This window comes from Arvicanthis niloticus, chromosome 10 (genome assembly GCF_011762505.2).
Source record: "Arvicanthis niloticus isolate mArvNil1 chromosome 10, mArvNil1.pat.X, whole genome shotgun sequence".
Lineage (NCBI taxonomy): Eukaryota > Metazoa > Chordata > Mammalia > Rodentia > Muridae > Arvicanthis > Arvicanthis niloticus.
In genome coordinates, this window is record NC_047667.1 from 51894917 (window position 1) to 51918119 (window position 23203).

Here is a 23203-nt window from a genome sequence, read left to right on the forward strand (position 1 = left end):
CTACTTTAAATCAGTGGTCCCAAGTGAAGAATGCCACAACCACCCTCCCACCCCAGGTGGCAGCAGTCCTCCAGTATTCTGCATATAGGACTATGGTCCAAGCTGCTCTCCAGCCCTTTATCCAAGTCAGTTAAGTTTGGCTTCTATTCCTTCTTTGGTAGTAATTGTTCTTTGCCTGTCCAGAGGGAATCTCCACTCCTAACTCCAGGGACAAGTACGTTTTGTCAGATGTAATAGGGATGAAAAACATATTGCAGCTTTCCCCACAGCACCCTAAGGCACTTAAACCTTTTAAAGAGGGAAAACTGAGGGAAACCAGTTCAAAGAGGAACTGGTTGAATCCACAAACATAGCACCCACAGTAAAAAGAACTAACCACATTCTATCTCTTTATTATGTAGTCCTTATCAGATAACACGGTACTTAGAACTGAATGGGATGTTGTGTATGAAGGAGCAGAGGGAGAAGAGAGACAACCACTTAGAGGCAAACTAGGGTATCATGTTCGTAACTACCTACCAGTTTCCATTTGTAATCTGCATGGGAAATGTCTCTGCAATATTGAATAGGCTCAAAACACGATGAATGAATGAGAAAGATACATCCTAATCCAATCTTCAATTAAGCTCTAAGAAAAGCTGAAATAAATAGCAAACTATTGATACATAATTCCTTATTTATTCTCCTCTTACAAAAGACACTTGGACAAATAAATATAAAATGGCATATGTCATATTTAGAAATGGCCAAGGACACACCTTGGTACTCCTCACAGGGATACACCAATACAATCTTCAGAAGCACTCTCCTCCTCCCCACCGCCCGCCTCTTTAATTTTTTTTAAAGAAAAAAAGTCAATTATTTTATTGTAATTCTCCACAATTTTTAACAATGAATTATCAAAATAAGTAATCTAACACTACTCAGAGACAAATACATTTAAATGAAAAGATTTAAAAAATACATGTGTGTACAAACACACACAATACATTGCCCAGAAACTCCAACTAATGAATACAAGATTAATTTCGTAGGTGACATGTCACAACTCTCCAGAAGTGCGAATAAACACCAGAAAGCCCACAGCCTAGAGCCAGAGTAGCACATCAGCATGCAGTCAGAATCCTATGAAGGTCACCGGGCTCGGGGCTCAGTGATGGCATTTACAAGTCAGCCTCTTCACAGTAGAAGACGATGCTTCAGGATGGATGCAGATTATGTCCCTCTCATGAGACACATACCATCACTGTTGAGGTCACAATTTGTGATGAGTTAACAATCCAAATTAAGCTCCAGAGCACGTGTAACTCTGGAGTAGGAACTTGAAAACAGTATAAATAGGAGTTGAGTGGAACCTGCCTGCAACAATCTTTTATTTTCCTTTAAGGCTACAGAAAATCTGCGCATAAGCAAGGAAATTAATTCTCATAATAAAAATATCCCTACAAATAGCCAAGGTATCAGTCAGGTTCCACATGGAGAGTATGCTGTACCACATTTTATTCTGAGGCCATACTTTGTGAGTCCACAGGGTTAGGATCAATTCTTTCTGGAAATATTAACTTCTCACAAACTGCTTCCTTAATTGGTAAATATTGTGATATTTCATTAGGTTCCGTGAAGAGGGAAGGTGGAACATGCTAGAAAAAACATAAAATCTTATTAGTATATTCTCAGTTATGGCTCAGACAACTTCTGAAATCTTCTAGTATTGGTTCACAAAGCATGCTAATTTCAAAACTGGGAACATCACATCCATGTCAGAAGCATCATTAAGTGCTCCCCCAAATAACAGGTATTCCCATTATCGAATCTTTCAACTGTGTTGCTGATCTTCAAGAAACTTGGTGTCATATAACTTACAGTGCTACTGTAAGTGCTGAAAGAATCTCATATTTTGATCAAATCCCTCCCTAGTTCCTGTTGCTTGAGTAAAGTGAAAGTCAGATCTTCAGAGTTCAGTGCCTACTCTATGACAGTTACTGAGTAACTAGTCTAACGCAAGCATACTCTATATTCAGACAGAGGAAGTACTATGGTTAAAAAAATACTTATTTTATAGATACATAGATGTTTAGAATGTACATACACAACAATTATGGAAGAGAAAAAGAGCATGAATTTGAAAGATTAAGGGGATTACGGGACATGCTAGGCCTTGGAGCGAAAGAGGAAATTTATGAAACTATAGTATAATCTCAAAAAATGAAAAAATTATTCAATAAACATTCTAGAGTGTCAATCAAGGTGCTAAGTCAGAGGAACATCGACGGCACCAGCTACAGCAATGGGACTCGGGTGACACCTCAGTGTGTCAGTTTCTCCAGAATGAACAGTGGGAATCAGATGGATGACAGCAAAGATCTCCAGCACTCCAACAGATCCACTCTGCAGAGCCCAGGATGGGCACATTTGCCTTGGTAAGGGTAGAAGGACATGGGGCCTCCAGGAGTATCATGGCTGCTGTGAACTAAGGCTTGTTTGTATAATAATGTACATATTTTCACATTCCTCCTTCAAGGAATGTCCTCACTGTTGAGTTAATGCTTCCATGAGTCCAGGAGGCGAAGGTGTGACTAATTCAGTAAAATGGTAAACACTGGGACTTTGAGGGCAGCCCTTAAGGCTGTAAAAGAACTCTGAAAACAAGTTCAAATACATATAGTTTCTCAACTATGTAAAATATAAGGATGCACAATGATTTATATGAGGGAATTCACAAATCTAAAGGAATAAAAGCACCTGCACTGTGAGCCAACTTGTCTGAAAGACACTAAGGAAGGAGACAGAGATTTAGGTAGTGGTGATCAAAGGAGATCCCACTCCAAGTTTTTATATGCTTACAAACGTAGACAGATTCCTGAGTTCAAGATCAGCCTGGGACAAAGAGAATTTAGGTCCAGGCCTCACCCAGCTAGCTTATCTCTATGCTTAACGAAGATATTTCTGAACTCTTCTGTAATGTTTAAAAAAAAAAAAAAAAAGTTATGCTTGCTGAATCCAAGGTGAAAGGGTATCTTGTCTATTCATGATAATCAAAAGGAAACCTGGGGTAATGAATGAATTGATATGTAAATTTAAAACTGGGCTTTTGATCTGCAAGAGAAGAGATATCCAGAGATTTTTTTCAGACATGCAAGAGAAAGCAGTCTAGAGCACAACCTGGTTGTCCCTTGTACTTCCAGTAGTTTTATAGCCCTCAACACCCCTTCTCTCAGAACCTGTCCCCAAGCAGAGGCTGGTCCCTGACACACATTTTCTGATGCAAATTTAGCTGAATGGATGGGACTAGAGGGGATACCAGACTTAAAAATGAATTATTAAAATCCAACATCTAAACACTTAAAATTTAAGTATTTACCATTAAATTAGCAATTTTGCTCTCTCTGGATGTATATTCTCGTAACATGTAGGTCTTGTCAGCCTATATTTAAAAATAAAAAAAATTACAATATATATATATTTATTAAATCCTTCCTATAAAACAGACTAAAAACAAGCAAACAAACAAAAAATCAACCTCTTGTACAGTTTTCTCATATAAGACTGTTTTATTTTGTTTTGTGAGACAGGGTTTCTCTGTGCAGACCTGGCTGTCCTGGAACTTATTCTGAAGACCAGGCTAGCCTCAAACTCAGTCATTTAAGACTTTTAAGGTTAGTTCGGTTAAAAGAAGTGCATTTGTGAGGCATGGTGGTAAATGCCTTTAATCCCAGCCCACTAGGAAGGCAGAGGCAGGCAGATTTCTGTGAGTTCTAGGCCAGCCTGGTCTGCACAGTAAGTTCTAAGGCAGCCAGAAACAAAGAAGGAAGGAAGGAAGGAAGGAAGGAAGGAAGGAAGGAAGGAAGGAAGGAAGGAAGGAAGGAAGGAAGGAAGGACAGACAGAAAAATGCAATTTATTACAATTTGCTTTTTGGATAAACAGTTTAAAAAAACTACAAAATTATATTTCTTTAATGTTTCAGTCTTTTATATCAATAAGAAATAAGAACAAAACTTAATGTTCACCATAAAGAGTCAATAATGTAAAAGTATAAAGAAAAAAATTTATCAATCATAGCTAGTTTTGATAACATAGCCTTACCTATTTCAAAACCTCTACATGATTTCTTAAATTAAGTTCACACTACACTTTAAAAAATCAGCACTAAATAATCACCTTTGCAAATTAGCTCAATTTTATTCTCTACCATCAATGTTGATGGGTGTCTATTTTTCTGCTACTACTATATGGATATAAACAGATCAATCAAATGTATTAAGTTCCTCCATGTTATATAAACAATAATGCTGTGGATGTTCGAGTATATACAACTCTGAGCAACTACATGATAAATATTTATAAATTACAGTATAATAAAACCTTTTAGTATAAATTCATTAAAAATATAATTAAGTATAAATAGTATTTCTGAGATTTAGAGGAGAGAAAAATGTAATATTTTGGATTTGCTTATACAAATGGAAAAGGCTCCCGGGTGTGTAAGAAGTGTCTTTAATCCCAGCAGAGGAAGGTGGTTCTCTGAGACCAGCCTGACCCACAGACTGAGTTCTAGAATAGCCAGGGCTACATAACAAAGAGAAGAGGAAGAGGGGGATGGGGGATAATCACAGTCATTGTGCTGTTTCAAGGGGAAAACAATTGTTTAAATAAAGGACTTTGGGGGGGGGTAGCAAACTAACCCCAGTCTGCCTCTTTCTGGGTACCTTACTTGAGCTGTAACCTTTCCTGACTCAGTTATCACAGCATGAGCTACTATGACCATAATTAATAGTTTTGGTGTCTCCTCTAATTCTTCATCCTATGTGATCCCAATTCTGAACTTAAGTATTCAGAAAAGCCAGTGTTCTCTAAAGCTACTGGAAAAATTCTTACAACTCAATTTGAACCTGTTCCCTCCTTAACACTTAAGACAAAGACTTGTATGTTATCAGTTACTTTTAACATAAGACAGAGTTTTCCACCCTTAGAGTAACCACAAAGTAATCTTGTAATACAAACTCCAGGAGGCAGTTTAAGTGGAATTTCTTTTTGTGTTGTTTTGTTTTTTGTTTTTTGGCCCCAGTGATCCACCTGCTTCTGCCTCCCAAGTACTGGGTTAAAGGCATATGCTACCACCATCTGGTCCTGAAGAAGGGTTTAACATTGGAACATTATATAGAAGCTAAGGAACAGTTTTCCTTAAAAACAAGTTAAATGTATACTCTTTTTTTTTGGTCAAAGCGTTCTTACCCAGGACATGTTATTTATAAAACATTTTTTCAATTGTCAGAATTTTAACAAAAAGAGGCACAGTGTTTGATTAACAATGTGTAGTCAGTAAACTTGAGAACTCTAATTTATGGGTTAATAGATGATCACAGAACAAGAAACATCACTTAATCTCAAATTCTTAAGTGACACTGAAACAACAGAGCAGGCTCAGGATCAATCAGTGCATCCGTCATGTGAGCAGCAGTACCTCATGGTAGAGCCTTGTGTCGTTCATTCTGATGAGCACCCCATCAATTCTCAAGAAAAACCGCAATAGCAGAAAAAAGCTGGAAGGCATTACTCTCTGGGGAGAAATGAACAGCACATTAAAATGTTAATGACAATTACAGACTTTATTTCTTTACTATAAGAAAAAAAGAGAAACACTGAAAAGAATCCAAATTCACAATGATTCTCTCTGGTCTATGGAAATACCTGTCTAAGATGCTTTTAATATTTAATACATCAGACCTATTCATTGTCACAGCTCAGCAATGCAGGGATGCAGGGTATCTGGCATTTCCAGTGGCACAATATAGTTCACTTGACTATTGTTAGTATCATAGCACACATTGATAAGAAAGAAAAGATAAGAATCCAAAATCCAAATGTGATGGCCTATATATACTTGTCCTAGGGAGTGGCACCATCATGTGTGGCCCTGTTGGAATAGGTGTGTCACTGTGGGAGTGGGCTTTAATACCCTGTCCTAGCTGCCTGGAAGTCAATATTCTGCTAGCAGGCTTCAGATGAAGATGTGGAACTTTCAGCTCCTCTTGCACCATACCTGCCTGGGTGTTGCCATGTTCCTGCCTTGATGATAATGGACTGAACCTCTGAACTTACAAGTCAGCCCCAATTAAATGTTGTCTTTTATAAGACTTGCCTTGGTCATGGTGTTCACAGAAATAAAATCCTAACACCAAAGTATAGTGAAGAATGAATGTTTATCACTTTGACGCACCACGATAAAGCCAAATAACCATAAATTGAAGCATTCCAAGTCAGGGACCAACTAGATTTGAGGTTCTCCGCCCTAGTTCCAACTGACCTCAAAGCCTTTAGCAGGTTATTTAATATGGTTTTAGTTTCCTGAGATAAAGAGAAAGTTGGTTTCTAGGAAAAGAGATACAAACAGACATCTGGATCCCTAGGCTCACCAGCTTAGTGTATTTGGCTAAGTTCTAGACCAGTGAGAGAGACAGTCTCAAAAACAAAAGGTGGATGGTACCCGAAGAACAACATTCAAGGTTGTCCTCTGGTCTCCACATGTGCATTTAAACATATGCAGGCTCACAGCTGTACTCACAACCAAAACACAAAATGAAACACATACTTCTTTGGCTGAGGAACTGGCTCCAGCAGTGAGGCTCTCTGTGCAAACATTAGGCTTAAGTTTGCTCCCTAGCACCCATGTAAAAGCCAGGCAACACGTGTGCCTCAGATCTTGACCCAAGAAGGCAGTGACAAGATCAGCAAAATCCACATTCAGTAAGAGACCCTTTCTCAAAAAAATCAAGTAGAAATGCAATAGAAGATACATAATACTAACTTCTGGCCTCTGAACACTCATGACACACACACACATACACACAATAAATACACATACATGACTCAAAACATACCCATGTATTATAAATACAATGTTCCTTTAAAGATACTGATACCATGCATCAATACTACCAAAATGAAAGAACCACTTCCTTCTTTGATGCAACTTATGTTCACTCACTTTACATAAAGTAAGATCACACAGTGCTCCAGTTCACTCCAATTCAGTGCAACCAATTAGGCTCTTTTGCATGCTGGGCTATCAAATATCTCCTCTGGCATTTACATAGGTTAAAATAAATCTATTACAAATTACACGACAATCTTATAAATACAAATCTCACCCAAAAGCAGGGAGGGTTCTTCTTTAGAGCTTCCTCGCCATTTTGAAAAGCTGCAGCTATGGTCAGCACAGCCTGTGCTGAGTAGCTGTCAAGCTACATGTTTAGCCGTCAAGTCCTAGTTACTCGGCATGTGGGTCTAAGTAGCTAACTGCTCCCTCCTCCTCAGTACACTGAAGTTATCCAATTACATATTAAAAATATAGCATATTAGTCTATGTCTGTCATCTCAAACTTTCTTTTATAATTAAGGTACTATCGTAAATAACTAGAAAAAAGGTGAGTTATGACATCTATATTGCACTTAAAAGCTGTAATGTCTATGAATTAGTAAGAGCTCATCTTAAAAAGACAAAACAACGAGCATAAGGTTGAATTATGAGCGCAGAACGAGTTACTAACTAACTGCCCAGCTTGCCACGGCATCTGTAAAGAGAGGACATGGAATGGTCTGGGATAGCCTGTCTCTCTGTACAGGACATTCCTAACAAAACTATGTTTGCACAGACATCACATTCTTTGTCCCACGGAGATAAAGGGATGTTCCTATTCAATACTTGGATCGAGGAAAGCACTGGAGCAGAAGATGGACTCCACTCACTCCTGACTGTAACAGTCATTACAGAACAGAAGATGGACTCCACTCACTCCTGACTACTCGGCACTGACTGTAACAGTCATCAGAGACACCAGTACTCAGAATTTAGAACAAAAAAAGCTTGGGCTGGAGAGATGGCTCATCAGTAAGAACACTGACTGCTCTTCCAGGGGTCCTGAGTTCAATTCCCAGCAACCACATGGTGGCTCACAACCATCTGTTTTGTTTTGTTTTGTTTTGTTTTGTTTTGTTTTGTTTTTCAAGACAGAGTTTCTCTGTGTAGCCTTGGCTGTCCTGGAACTCACTCTGTAGACCAGGCTGGCCTCAAACTCAGAAATCCGCCTGCCTCTGCCTCCCAAGTGCTGGGATTAAAGGCGTGCGCCACCACTGCCCAGCGCTCACAAACACCTGTAATGGGATCTGATGCCCTCTTCTGGTGTGTCTAAAGACAGCTACAGTGTACTCACATACATAAAATAAATAAATCAATCTTTTAAAAAAAGAGAAAAAAAATGCCTTTTTTCAAAGTTGAAAACTAAGTAACATTTAAAATCAAAGTAGATTTTTAGATCTTTTACTAGACAAGTTATATAAGCTGTATAGAATACAGTAAACTATTATGGCCATAAAACTCTAACGTGCACACAGCATTGCTACAATAAGCACTTGCCAACCATGTGCAAGGTTCTGAGTCTGATCTCAGTAGACACCCTTCCCACATATCCATGCACACATGTGCTGATAAGAAAAGTAATTTAGAAACAAAAAACCTCTGAATATTTAATAAAGTATATGTAATGATACTCATAAATGATTAAAACTCAATACCCAAGTAGGCAAATGCCAACTGCTCAGCCTTCAGTGTGCACACAGCCCTCCACCTTTCTCCAGAAGGAACTGCTCTACATGGGAAGTTTGATTTTCTTACAAAAGCAAAGCTTCTCTAGATCTAGAACTTGAAATTTAAGGTGGGGGAGAAATTTAGTAAGTAAAAATATTTAGAAAAGAAAATGTTATATTGTCATATAAATAGTTTTTGTTATTTCAGTAGCATTTTTAGGATGGTTTATAATTACCTTAGAAACCATGAAATAAGCCAGGCTTGGTGGCACACACCTTTAATAATCTCAGCACCTAAGAGGCAAAGGCAAGCGGATCTCTGAGAGTTTGAGGCTAGCCGTGTCGTAAAGACAAAAACATAAACCAAAAAACTCAAACAAACAAAAGGAAACCAAGGAGTAAACATAACGAGCGCATAATCCAGGAAGTCCACAGCAAACATCCTCATGGCTTTCCAGGCAAGGCTCCAACAGCAAGCAAGAATACAACACTACTATTATTCCAAATAATTCCAAGACCTTTTAAAAAGTAAAGCAATATAAAAGGTAACAAACCTTAGATGTGACCAGGAACAAAACACTAACTGAACCTTCTTAGTCAAACTCCTGGCAATTGGGAGGATGTAAGACAGTCTTTCCAAAGCCTTATTAAACTACAAGTAAGTTGTGCTAAAGGTTTTATTTGAAAGAAATCAAGAAAGTGTGTTTTAAATCAGAGAAAGCTCTAAGGTGGCAGTTTTCAACCTGTGGGTCATGACCCTTTGGAGAGATGGGGGTTGAACAACCCATTCATAGGGCCACACATCAGATATCCTATATATCAGATATTTACATTATGATTCATAACAGTAGCAGAATCAGTTATGAAGTAGCAACGAAGTAACTTTATGGTTGAGGGTCGCCACAACATGAGGAACTGTATTCAAGGGTCACAGCATCAAGAAGGTTGAGAAGCAGTGCTTTAAGGGAAAGGACAGGCTTTCAGAGAAAGGCACCTAGTAAAGGTTGTAGAAATGGTTGCCAACGGGAGTCAACAATATAGCCTGAATTAATTACCAATGAATGATATCACTAGATCAGAACACTTATCAATATGTAGCTGAAGTTTATGCATCTAAAACTCGGCGCAGGGACCACTTCCCTTACCAGCTCCACCCATTCTCACAAATTTTTTATCTACTTTCCCAACATAAAGTACAACACAGTAAGTGTACTATGTTTAAAAAAAAAAAAAAAAACCTTCCCACCGCACTGGAGGAGCTGAGGAGCTGTGGTAGTGACAGCTACTGAGGGAGTGAAGCAGCACTCATGTCTGGTCTGGAGATGAGGCTGCTGTTAGGTTGCTTGGTTAAAACCTGTGGACAGCCACATGCCCACGTCATATGGGCAGCACCATCTGGACTCAGTAGTTTATTTTATTTTATTTTATTTTATTTTATTTTATTTTTTGGTTTTTCGAGACAGGGTCTCTCTGTATAGCCCTGGCTGTCCTGGAACTCACTCTGTAGACCAGGCTGGAGTCGAACTCAGAAATCCGCCTGCCTCTGCCTCCCAAGTGCTGGGATTAAAGGCATGCGCCACCACCGCCCAGCGACTCAGTAGTTTATTAATAATAAAAAAAGAACATAATGTTGGAGAGATGGATAAGGGCATTAGGAGGCTTGGAGGAAGATAGTGGTGGATGGATATGACCAATGTATGTGTAAAAATATATGTAACTTTCAAAGAATACAAAACATTCTTTTTAAATGGAAATGTTCCTTGCCTTGAAATGTTAAGACAAATTTCTAATGTGCTTAGAACACACCCAAACCCACTGGAACAGAAGCTGACAAACCCAAACCCCATCACTCTGTCCTACTACTGCTATCAAAGTATGTCTGCCTTCCTGTCCAAGGCTAATCCTAGAGGATTTTGAGCAAGCACAAAGTAGAACTGTATGTCTGACTCTGGGTAAATTAATTAGTATCTCTTGTCCTCCATTTCTCCACTTCCAAAACTGGAGTAAGAACGCCTAACATTCTCCTCAGTTAGCTGATAAGCAGACAAGCGCATAACATGAGGTCTGTCTCCCACATAGCTAAGTTTTAAGGTCTGCCTCATCTAGTCCTCATCCTCAAAAATCCATCCGTTCTGTTTCCTCCCTCCATAAGCCACAAGCTCCTATGAGCACCTATAGAGCACACTAAAGTCTTTCCCACAGTTACACACACGGCTGTCAACGTCATAGTCTCTATTAGCCATTTCTCTTATTTTCTCCTCTGAATCCTTTGCAAGTATGATCTACAAGCACACTTGTCTATCTCTCCATCTTTCATGTACTCTAAGCATTTACCCTAATTGTTCTTGACAAGGAGAGTAGCAAGAGCCTAACTGCTAAGAGCAAATGTTTATCCCTCTGCAAAGCATGCTGCTCACTTCATGCACTCCTCTCTGAAAACAGTCCAGTTCCTCAACTTCCCACGCACAGCTCCCGGACTTCCTGCTTACTTACCTTCAGTCACAACCTGTAACATTTATATTTAGAATACATCTGCTGCAGTGCTAGGAAGACACCAGTCTAGAAAGAGCCCTAGTCTAATCAAAATCCATCTAGGCACTCTTAAAAATGGAATCCTATTGTATAGATGGCTCTGGTTCAGAGCACTGGCTGTTCTTCCAGAGATCCGGGTTCAATTCCCAGCACCCACATGGTGGCTCACAACCATCTCTAACTCCAGTTTCAGGGGATGCAATGTCCTCTTCTGACCTCCAAGGGCACCAGGCACTCACATGGTACATGAAAGCAAAACATTCACAAACATAAAATAAATCTAAAAATAAATACATAAAGCTTCCCTCCAACATGCTACCTGCAGATTCTACAAATATCATTCTTAATGAAAAACATGAGAATTAAGTCACAGTTTTCATTCAGTCAAGTCAAATAATAAGCAAATAGTCTACAAAGTAGCTGGGCAGGTATATTTTTAAAGACTGAATATCATTGTTTTCGATAAATTTCATAATGACGTTTCGCAAAGTTGTGCTATAGACTTACACTTTACGAGGCATCATGCTAGCCACTGGTAAACGGAGGATGAGTGAATCTGAGTACTCACAATTTTCACACTCAGGCTGGAAACGCCATGATCATGCAATTCATCTTCAAACAGGAGAACTTCTTCAAAAAATTTAATCTGTTCTCTGGCTTTCAGTTTTTCTGTATCTATATGATCTGTTGTAGGTACAACCTGAAATACACAATTGTCAAGGAAGACTTTTAATGTACAGAGCTAGAGCTGCAGGAAAGCTTTATCACCTCTGCACTGCATCAGCAGATACTTCTAAGCTTGGAGGGAACTGCGGACACTGAATATTAGACTTTGCCTCCACTCTGAAAGTCTGAAAAACACTTCAGATTACTGATATTCTGATGTGGTATCAAAACTTGGTCTAAATATACCATCTCAGAATAAAATTAAGCATTCTGTTCTGAAGGTGAGAAAATTATCAACTGAAAATCCGCATAAGTTAAAACAGCTTCCATAAAGGTAAGTGTAGCCTCATGCTATTTAAAAGGACTCGAATATACTCATTTGGAACTAGAAAATACTTCTTTCCATTAAAATTACATGTATCTCAGGAGCTGGGAAATAAAGTGCCTGCAGCAAAAGTGTAACAACCTGTTTAATCCCCAGAACCCACATAAAAAAGCCAGGCGTGGTGGTTCCTGCATGTAAGCCCCATACTGGTGAAACTGGTTACACAACCATGTTAACATAATTAACCCTTCTCAACTATATATACTTAGGAATTGTTAAGCTGATAAATTTTAGAGGTAAAATATTAAGTCAGAGTGCATGAACAACTATTCCAATGTGCTTTTAAAAAAAAAAAAAAAAAAAAAAAAAAACTTTAAAAACACATGAACACCAAGCATATTTTATTAAAAAGATTCAATGCAGCTAAAAGAAATGACCTTTCATGGCTACTGTCCTACAGAATCATTTATTTAAACAAGAAGCAAACAGCCATATATAGGTACATCACTATGGGACAGGCACAGTATTAGGAATTTAATTTACTTCATTAATCATATTCTCACACCATCATCTTAGGGCCAGCAATAAACACAAAGTTGGACATGAATCTAGTCAGGTTAAGGTTACCAAAACTTTGTGAGTGGCCTTTTCTTATGCCATACTACAGCCCAAAAAGTAAAAGTTAAACAACCAAAAAAGGAGACAACAATAAAATACACATAACACACAACCTACTTCCAGAACTAAAAAGCAAGGCTCAGAAAGCAAGGGACAGACTCTCTGTTCTAATGCCAATGTCCCAACATTTTGACTCTCTAAGAAAATATATTTTACTAATGTATGTATACCTCCTATACATACAGAGCTTTTGAGGGGTGTTTTAATGATTCATGTGTAGGCATGTTTTGCCTGCATGTATGTAAATACATTATGTGTATGTGGTGCCCTTGGAGGCCAGAAGAAAACAAATAACAGAAGGTTTGAGGCCAGAAGCCAAACCTGGTCCCCTGTGAGAACAAGTGCTTTTAACCACTGATCCATCTCTCCAGCCCCTGAAGAATGTTATGAGGACAATTTCAGAATTTAAAATCTCATCTGGTAGTATATGTACAAATTTTAAAGATAACAACAAAGGCTGGGTGATGGTGGTGGTGATGAACACTTTTAATCCCAGCACAGCGGAGGCAGAGGCAATGGATCTTTGTGAATTTGAGACCAATCTGGGCTACAGAGTGAGATCCAGGACAGCCAGGGCTACACAGAGAAACTCTGTCTCGAATAAACAAAGCTAACAAACAAAAAAACCAAAAAGTGCTGGAGACACAGCTCAGTGGTTAAGAGCACTGGCTGCTTTTCCAGAGGTTCTGAGTCCAATTCCCAGCAACCACATGGTGGCTGACAACCATCAATAATGTGATCTGATGCCCTCTTCTGGCATGCAAGTGTAATTCAGATAGAGCACTCATATACATAAAATAAATTAATAACTCTTAAAAAATAATAAACAACAAAAACCCTCATAAATTCCTATGGAAGTCATCTACATATAACAAATATTTAAAACCATAAATTAAGGGCTGTGTGTTATCTCAAATCATCTACAAATAAGGACACCAGTACCTGCCCTGCAAGGTTACTTTGAGTACTAAAGAACAAAATTCTAATTTTTTACCTGGAAAACTTTCCATTTAAAAAAGATTATATTTTAGATTTACTTATTTCATATGTATGAGTGTTTGTACATACATGAGTGGCCTACATGTATGTACGTTCACCATATGTATTCCTGGTGCCTACACATGTCAGAAGAGAACATTAGATCCCTTGGAACTAGAATTAGATGGTGGTGAGCCACTATCTGTGAGAAATGAACCTGGGTCCTCCACAAGAGCAGCAAGTACTCTTAACTGTTGAGCCGCCTCTCCTGTCTCAGTCATTCCATTTAACACAAAAACAAACAACAAAGACATTTGAAAACCTCCACACGCATCAATTTTAGATGACAAAGCATCTTCTTTCATTCCCGGTATTTCAATAAACACAGTGACTTGGTATTTGAGAGCATTTGTTGAGGTCTTTGTTGTGCAACAGATAGTGCAGTAAATACTTTACACATGGGATCTGGTATTGTCCATATCAAAATAGCTTGCAATATCAAACTGTGGAGAGATGACTCAAAAGACAAAGCCTAAAAATGCAATCTCCCCAGAACCTACATACAGCCAGACCCAATAGTGCATGTCTGTAACACTGGTGCGCCTAGGGGTGGAGTCAAAAGAATCCCCAGAAGCCTGCTAGACACAGAGCCTAGTATGCACATCAGCAAAACCAGAAACCTCTTCTCAAGCAAGATAGAAAAAAGAACCTACACACACAGACACACACACAGGACGGAGGAAGGGAGGGAGGGATAGAGGGAGGAAGGGAGGGAGGGAGGGAGGGAGGATGGGAGGGAGATCAAGCACAAATGGCTTTGCCAACCTGGTATATGATGCTGATTTGAAACACAGTTTACATTCTGACAAAGCCTGAGCACATTACTAGAGTGGGTGATCACACTGACATTTTTTAGCAACACCTGAGAAGAATTACATCATAGGTTCCTGTTGCTGATGCTACTTACAGCTAATGTAGCTTTTCCCATGGGAATCCATAAAATAATCATCATCACTACTACATGAGGTTTTAAAAAAATCTATTTTCCTCATTCCTGCCAACAAAACATCAATGACCTATACTCGCTGCAATGTTCTTTTATCAGAAGAGACTATAATTTCCAGTTCTTTAAAGAATAAAAAAAAAATCACCTCACCTCTCACTGGAGGATACCAATAGCTTTTAGAATTACCAATGGCACAGAGCAAAGTTTCACCATATGTCTGATGAAATGAATAAATGAATAAATGAGTTAACATGTATTTTCTCAAAAATCGTGTTTCTGTCCTGGAAGCACACAGACAAGTTTGGAGAGGGAGAAACTAAGAAGAATTAGTTTCTATTTGCTGAGACTAAACATTGTGCATAGGCAAGGATTTCATCCACGACCTCACATGTCCAGTTAACTTTAGCTGCCAATAACTTTTACTTTAAAAAATGTCATCTGCTGGGCTATGGTAGTCCACGCCTTTAATCCTAGCACTCAGGAGACAGAGACAGGTGGAGCCCAATCTATGAGCAAGTTCCAGGACAGCCAGGGTTTCACAGGGAAACCCTGTCTTGGGGAAAAAAATTTTTTAATCTGGGTGTAATATGTATGTGTGTGGGTTCTATGTGCCAAAGCTTGTGAGTGCAGGTCAGAGGAAAATTTGCAAGTATTGGTTCTCTCCTGCCACCAAGCAAAGGTCACTGGCAGCACAAGCCTTTACTCACTGAGCTATCTCACCAGCCCTAAATAACTTTTAGGGAAAATAGTTTAAACTAAAACAATCTTGTTCCTTATGTCTGATGGACACACAACCTAAGTTTGTTTCACTTCAGCCTTACTAGAAGACCTTAAAATGCAGCTGTTGTAGAGCAACCAATTCCACACTCTCAGTGAAGCTCTTCTGGAGCAGAGATTACACAGACGCAACTCAACACAACACTTTAACACGTTATAATTAGAATTTGCTTGTGAACTATTCATATAAAACTCTGCTGTGGGTAGGCATTATCATTTACTCAATCTGTCAGCAACAGTAACTAGTCTTGATTAAATAACTCACCTAAAGAGACAGGTATGGTGGCACATGCTTTTGATTCCAGTACCAGGGAGACAGAGGCAGGCAAATCTGTGAGTTCAAGGCCAGCCTGGTCTAAATAGAGTAGGCCATCCAAGGCTACATAAGACCCTGTCTCAAAAACTAAAATACAAAAAAGAAAGGAAGAAGAATGAAAAAGTAACTCATCTAAAGTCATACCAAATTTAAAATCAGTGGAGTTTCTATATAAACCACATAATAATGCATTGCCAAGGACAGATGCTTCTTGGCTGTTATACCGTCAACACCAAGGCAAAGTAAGCGCTTACCAACTTTAAAAAGTACTGCTTTAAAATTTAATTACTTAAATTAAAAAATAAATAAAGAATGAATATAGTTCCCAGGCAGGAATGTACGTACCTATAGTTCCAGACACTGAGGAGGCCAAGGCGAGAGGAACACCTGAGCCCAAAAGTTCAACACCAGCCCCGTAAGACTGAACCCAAAAAGGAGAAAAAAGGAAACTGGCTAAATCTTGTAATAGTCTTCTTTTTCACTAATTAATTAATATTTACAATAATAATGATAATAAACAAAAGTCCCTCACATTGGGCTCTAAAGCCTGCCACAAGCAAAAAGCAGGATGAAATGAGTTGGGAAAATAATAACCACAGCTAAGATACAGTGCTAGGATTACCAAAGAAAATTAATAATTCATAAAAACAAAGGTTCAGATTTACCTTTAACTTAAGAGATTCTCCAAGCAACGTTCCTTTATAATCTGTTGTATAGGTCCAGTCATATGGTTTAATAACTTCTTTGGAGTGTTCACCCTCCGTCCTCAAATACCAAAACAAAAAGGATGATGAAATTTAGAGGAAAAAAATATATATCAGTGTTCATATGCAACTAAATTACATGTTTTATATGTAAAATAAAATACTCTACTAAGACACATATAATATAAAACATCCTACTAAAGGCATATACTGTCACTCACTAGCATAAAACCTTTTTTACTGTTTTCTGAACCTTTATTGTTATTTAACTTGTCATGAGCTGATACACTCTTTCTAGATGGTTCTACACTTCCTGAGACATGATTCAAAGCTTACATTTCATTCTGTCCTTCAAAGCATATAGGATATATACAATAGGCACAAAATAAATATTGCTAATTTAATTAGCAAAACCAACCAACCAACCATTTTTCTTAGTTTTAATACCCCACAAATATTCAATAAAAATTACAAGAAACATTTTTCTTTAAAAACAGAAAGCTAAAGTACACTGTACTGATGGACTGAAGGAGACCTACAAAGCTCAGCTCAAGGGTGCTTTAACCTAACGAATATTTCAAGTAGTAGTAAAATTAACCTTTGTTTTACGGCTCAGAAAAAATGAATTTTAGAATAATACAGTTGTAAAGTTTAATTGTAATAAAGCACACATATCCTTACTGAATACTTTTTTTATGGTGAGCCTGTAACTGCCCGGATTCTCACCTACTTTCCTGCCACTCTTCAGCACAAGCTACTTTGAGCATGCCCTGGTAGTTGTTCACACATCTCAGTGCATCCGTAGCATTGAACTCTATTCCAAAGCCAGAGCCATGCTGGATCCTTAGAACGTTGTCTCCAAACATCATCTCAGGGAGGGACGGCATATGCAGTTCATCAGCTAACCTATACAGAAGCAAAGGTCAGGGAGATTCCTTATGTTCCCCGGTCACTTCTGTTTCCTTTTCATCCCAACTTAATTCTGACTTTCCAGAGGAGTTGAAAAGTCCATGACCATAATGAATCTAAAAGACACTTTCGTCACCTACTTGTTCATCATCAAATCTCTGCAGCACTAAACTCAGCAAGACAGAGAGTGGTGAGTGATACATAGGGAAAAGCCAAAGCGAGGAACTGGATAGTGATCATTGTTTTAAGATAATTAAGACCAATTCCAATTGCACTGCTTGTAAAACCTGATCCTCAAAACCATTCTGTGTGCTAAGAAAAGCCCATAGAGTTCAAGACTATGTAACTACTAGTAGAACATTAGGCCTTGATCCAACATGTTAGACCATGCCTTTCAACATGCCTTAGATGGGCAGCTTCCCTAGAAGATCTACAAAAAGCCAGAGGCGCCAATCAGTAACACACCGGTGTGTTTTGATATTTGTGAATGGTATTGTTATTGTTGTTTTGATACTTGAAAAGTTGTCAAGAAAAAGTGAGATTGTTGTGGGGCTTCTGGTTAAAAATTTTTTAAAAAGCCAGTCTAACAACACAAGGCCTGCTTTGTCACACAGTCACTAAGTTATAACCTCTAAGTTGCCAACCTCTAAGTAGGAGATGAGCTGTCCAGTTCACTGGTCCTTTTGAAAACTGGGTTTGACAACTATGAAACTATTTATTAACCACTGTTTGTACACTAGATTTTACAATGATGTATGCAATGTACAACTGGGTAAACTTTGCTCATTATGTAATTAATTTTTCTGGTTCCTGTTGAACCTGTAATACAAAAAGATAGAGCATACATATAAGAAATGAGATAAAGAAAGAACATACAAATCAGTTGTTTAAATTACAAGTTCTAGGGCTAGAGAGAGGGCTCACAACAAAAAATATAAATTACCAAAGCTGTTCAAGCTACCAGGTCCTAAGTTTTCTACTACCTAACAGGATTCCCTGAGTCAATACCTTCTAACCATGAGATAAGGATTTCAGGAGCCAAGCCTTAGCTATTGGATTACTATTCTATGAACTATAAACTTCTTGTCACTAACATAAAATGTTTTTGTTTTATGAAGATAGGGATCAGCCAGGTTGGGGGGGGTGGTGGAGGCGGCGGCAGCGGCGGCGCACATCTTTAGTCTCAGCATTCAGGAGGCAGATGTCTGTAAATCTGAGGCCAGCATGGCTCATAAAGCAAGTTCCTGGACAGCTAGGGCTTCACCAAAAATTCAAAAATGGAAGGAAAGACTGAGGAAATAAGGGAAGGAAGAAGGAAAAGAAGGAAGAAGGGAGGGAAGGAGAGCAGGCGGGAGGCTAACTGGCTGGCCTTATGGTTCATAAAAGGTTCTTAAAGTGTATATTTAACTACGTGTCTGAGTTGCTAATTAAAATACACCAGGATTTGTCTAGTGTTTCCATCTGTGTAGGGAGATTGTTGGTAAAGATAAATTTTTTCCTTTTGGGAATTCTGCAGATAAACTGTTAAATTTACATAAGTACAGATAAACAGATAAGACTCTGATAAGGCTGCATTAAAATTATCTAATTTAAATTGTTGACTTTTCTGTGTCCTTAAGCAGAAAACATAAACCATTTTGCCATTTCTTGGCAGTGATCTTCATATGTAAGAACATATTGGCTGTGCCATGTAAACTAAGTGTGTAGAACTTCAGTTTATCCAGAATGAAGGCTCTATCCCTCAGTTATCCATACACTTCTCAACTGGTTTCTAATCTACTACAAGCTAGAAAAACAAACAAATACAGTTAATACCAAAATGGTCTTTGTGTATATATTAAAATCAATAATTTTTTAAAAAAATCCAGTATGATCAAATAAAAATAAGTTAGGTTTAAGAGGGAAGAAATACAGGTCTTTATGGGAAACATCTCTCTCATTTCTGGGTCATCAAAGGCCCCTAACAGTTTAAAACTAAAAGAGCTAAAATATTGCCTAGGAGATGACTTAATGCACTGTGTTCCCATGTTCTGCTAACTCTGAGCTTTCACAGGACTGTATCAATAACAGCACTGAAGAAAAGATAATGAAGCCCGTCGCTTGTACAGAAGAAAACCAATTCTTCTGGTAGAAATTTCAACTTCTAAGAAACTTCAAAGCTGGTGGTGAAAAGAAGCAAGCCCATCAAAGTAAGGTAGAAACTAACACTTGCTGAGAGCTCCCTAGGGAGATTCATCGTCTACCCTGCGGCCACAACACTGGCTTACTAGACTCTCTAGGACACCTATATCCTCCCTGGGGCTACAATCAAGCAAAACATTCAAAAAATTTAATCAGATTCAGACTTTCTGACTTAGATTATAAACTGTAAGATATCTATACAAAATAACCCCAAGTACAGAGAGGCTGATTATACATACTAATACTTATAACTTCTGTTCTAATAGTGAAAAGGGTTGTATGTTTTTGGTTTTTCTCCCTGTAGCCCTGGCTCTCCTCCAACTCACAGATCATCTACCTGCCTCTACCTCCAGAGTGCTGGGATTAAAGGTGTGAGCCACCACTGCCCAGCCAAGGACAAAATAAATAAATAAATGGTTAAACAGCCAGGCAAGATGACACAGCCCTTAATCTCACCACTCAGGGAGATGGAGCAGGCAGGTCAAGTTCAAATTCAAGGGCAGTCTACCTACACATAGTGAGTTCCAGGGCACCAGGACTATGTAGACAGACTCTATCTCAATTACCAATAAATAAGCCAGGTATGGTGGCTCATACCTTTAGCCCCAGCACTCAGGAGGCAGAGGCAAGCAGATCTCTGTGAGTTGATGGCAGCCTGATCTACATAGTTCTAGGACAGCCAGGGCTATGTGGAGCTCTTGTCTCAAACAAACAAACAAAAAATAAATGCTTATATAAATTTGTAACCATATGATGAAATATTATAAAACCATTAAATTATTTAGTGAAAAGATGGGAAAATATTTAAGATGTATATTAAGACAAAAACTGGGTGCATACTCTATTTTATCTGTTGGTAACTAAGGTTTCTAAGCTGCATATTTTTAAGAAGATTAAGAACAGTGAAATGGCACATTTTCACCATAAATTTAGGTAAAATTTATTTTTAACCTTTAAGGGATGGAAAATATTAAATGACTAAAAGATTAAGTACAATGAAAGATTGATATCCATAAGATGAATCTGTAAAATACAGGTTTTAACTACTTCCCTGAATTAGATCAAATATGAAATAATAAAGGTAGCTCCTTGGGTTTTACCAGTTTATCTGGAAAAATTTAGTAGTCATGCATAATACTCCAGTTACATAAGTAAAAGAATCACTGTTATTAAGGTAGGTTGCTTCAAATGCTCTCTTTCAGTTCTATCATTGGTAATATCTATTTGTTAAAGGCAAAGCCAAACATTAGAAATGAGGTGTTTGGGCCTTGTTTAAGATTCAGGGGATCCAGCCCCCTCTTCCAGCCCCCGCCTCAACCAGGCCCACATGTAATGTAGCAAAACACTCATACACATACGATAAAAATAATTCTATTAAAAACACATCCTGAATTTATAACCTTTGAAACAACATGTTCTTAAAAGGATTCTTTTACATATGTAAATTAAAAAAAAAAAAAAGGTCCTGTAGAGCCTCCCTTTTTCTTACTATACATTAGTTGGCCACCAAATTTCAGCACTTAATCTTAGTTTCTATCATCCTTCCTGCTTGCTTACTGGCCTCCTTTCCAGTATTCCACCTCTTCAATTCATCCTCTACAACACCTCCAAGAAATCTTTCAGTCACAACCATAATGCAAGTAGATATTGAGTAAAACTATACCTGGTAGCTATTATATAAAATTCAAACTTCTTAGCAAGACAGAGAACTGTCCAATGACGGGAGCGGCAACACTCTGCCAGGACGTGTCCCCCCCACCCCCAACAAACTTTGTCAAGATACAGTTTAGGCATCCCCAAACACCTCAGAGCTTACTCTGAGTGCTGGCTTTACAAGGCCACCCAGTTTCCAGACTTGATCAAGATTCTGCCCAGATGCATTGACCCTCACACGCACACATATATACATCTATATGCATCCTCATCCTAAACAGCCACACAATAATATAACGGTCTCTCTCGAAACTATGCATTCCTTGGGACTTTTATCTTTCATCTTCCCTATCTCAAGTGCTTAATCACAGCACCTGGTCTGCAAAAAAAAAAAAAAAAAAAAAAAAAAAAAAAAACCTGAAATCGCTCCGGATCTGTATCTTCGTCCTAAATAGTCAGTCACACAGTAATGCTACAGTCTCACGAACTATGAAGTCTGTCATACCCAATGTTCCGTGTTCAGAACCTCAAGAGCCCACCACAGAACCAGACAAAATAAAAGCTAAACACAAATACCATTTCTGTCATTGCCCGCAAGGAAACAGGTCATCCGCGCCCAGAAAGGTGGCGCAGGCTTAGGTAGGAAAAAAGGAGCGACGAGGGGTGAAGTCCACCAAAACAACCGTGCTCAGTTCAAACCTGCGAAGCGACAGTTCTAGCAAGCAGAGGTCGCGAGCAGGGGGGACAGGACCATTTACTGAAGTTGTCAATCAACGGTCGGTCAGCAGGATCGAGCCTGCGGCCCCAAGAAACGCGTGAAGCTGCACCGAGCCCGTCCCACATCCAGCCCGGACACCGATCCGACCCGGCCCGGTTCGGCCCAGCCCCGCCCCACAGCCTCACTTTTCCACATCCGCAGACTTCATGATGTGGGTCTTGGACGCCGTCAGCTTCCATGGCCCGAAGGAGAAGTCCTGGTGGCTGCTCTGAAAGCCGTGGATCATCATGGCAGAAGGGGAGCCGCAGGGCTACTCGGAGCAAGCGCCTGCGGCAGCGGTCACAGTATGGCCCTTCCTGCAGCGCGGCTCCAGGGCGCGTCCGTTACCATCTCGGCCCCGCCCCCCGTCGCCGCGCCGTGGGCCCGCCCTTCCGCCGTCTCTTCCGCCCCTCCTGGTTTTACTTCCGGGACCAGCCACAAGCTCAGGGTGACTCACTTCTTACGTGAAGACGCTGAGGGGCGGGACTTAAGCGCTCCGCCCTGAATTCTTCGGATGACGTTACCCCAGAGTGAACGTGGGAATTGGTCTTTCGGGATCCCGAGCCCCGAGCTTCTTTCTCTGCCTTACTCCTTACTGACCACTCCCAAGCAGTGTCACCACCTCTTGTGCTTCTGAGTCGTGGTGAAGAGGACGTGCCCGACGTCCCGAGCTTTTAGGAGACCCAGCACCAACAGCGGCCTTTGAGCCAAAGACAGATAGTAGCTCCACCTTGCATCTCAGTGGAAAAGCAGCACTTCCTTGCCCGCCGAGGCCTTGTGTTCAATTCTTAATACCGAGAAAGGAACGACAAATTATCTTTATGATAGTTTAAGACTTTTCTACCTGCACACCAGTGTAGTGGAAACAACGCTGAAAGCCTGGTGCTCCGTCCATGCTTGCAGTGCAACTGTGTGCATCTCTGGGCAAAACACGAATTCTTTTCGGCTTCAGCTGCCTCAAACTGAGATGGTTTAATGTTAGAGCATCTCAAAACTGTTCACCATCTCAATTCCAGCACCTCCCTCTTATTCCCACCCATCATTCACTCAGTGTTTTGTTTCATCGACTCTGGAACCGCTAAGCAGTGTTTCTCCATGATTTCTGATTCAGTTCCTGCCTTGACTTCCTGAAGGTGT

General features: G+C 39.4%; 1 protein-coding gene across 2 annotated transcripts; it reads right to left on the bottom strand.

Moving 5' to 3' along the window:
- Positions 1–658: 658 nt before the first annotated feature.
- On the bottom strand, positions 659–22521 carry Tiprl (TOR signaling pathway regulator). Of its 2 annotated transcripts, none has more exons than XM_034513671.2 (7): positions 22213–22521; positions 17293–17472; positions 16528–16627; positions 11685–11816; positions 5463–5558; positions 3362–3424; positions 659–1640 (listed from the first exon to the last, which is right to left on the bottom strand). In XM_034513671.2, exons 1-7 carry the CDS (start codon positions 22314–22316, stop codon positions 1500–1502), a joined length of 816 nt encoding a protein of 271 aa, XP_034369562.1. In that variant the 5' UTR covers positions 22317–22521; the 3' UTR covers positions 659–1499. The 2 variants fall into 2 exon arrangements, with proteins under 2 accessions (XP_034369562.1, XP_076797634.1); XM_076941519.1 differs by lacking the exon at positions 22213–22521 and adding an exon at positions 21886–21999.
- Positions 22522–23203: the final 682 nt, after the last annotated feature.

Bases quoted from the DNA above. Each gene is read 5' to 3' on its own strand.
- Tiprl (XM_034513671.2), bottom strand. From the start codon at position 22,316: ATGATGATCCACGGCTTTCAGAGCAGCCACCAGGACTTCTCCTTCGGG. The intron at 16,628-17,292 runs GTGAGAATCCGG...TTGGTATTTGAG, and splicing joins GAAGAGTGGCAGGAAAGTAG to GACGGAGGGTGAACACTCCA. The intron at 1,641-3,361 runs GTAAATACTTAA...TGTTTTTTCTAG, and splicing joins GCAAAATTGCTAATTTAATG to CATGTTCCACCTTCCCTCTT.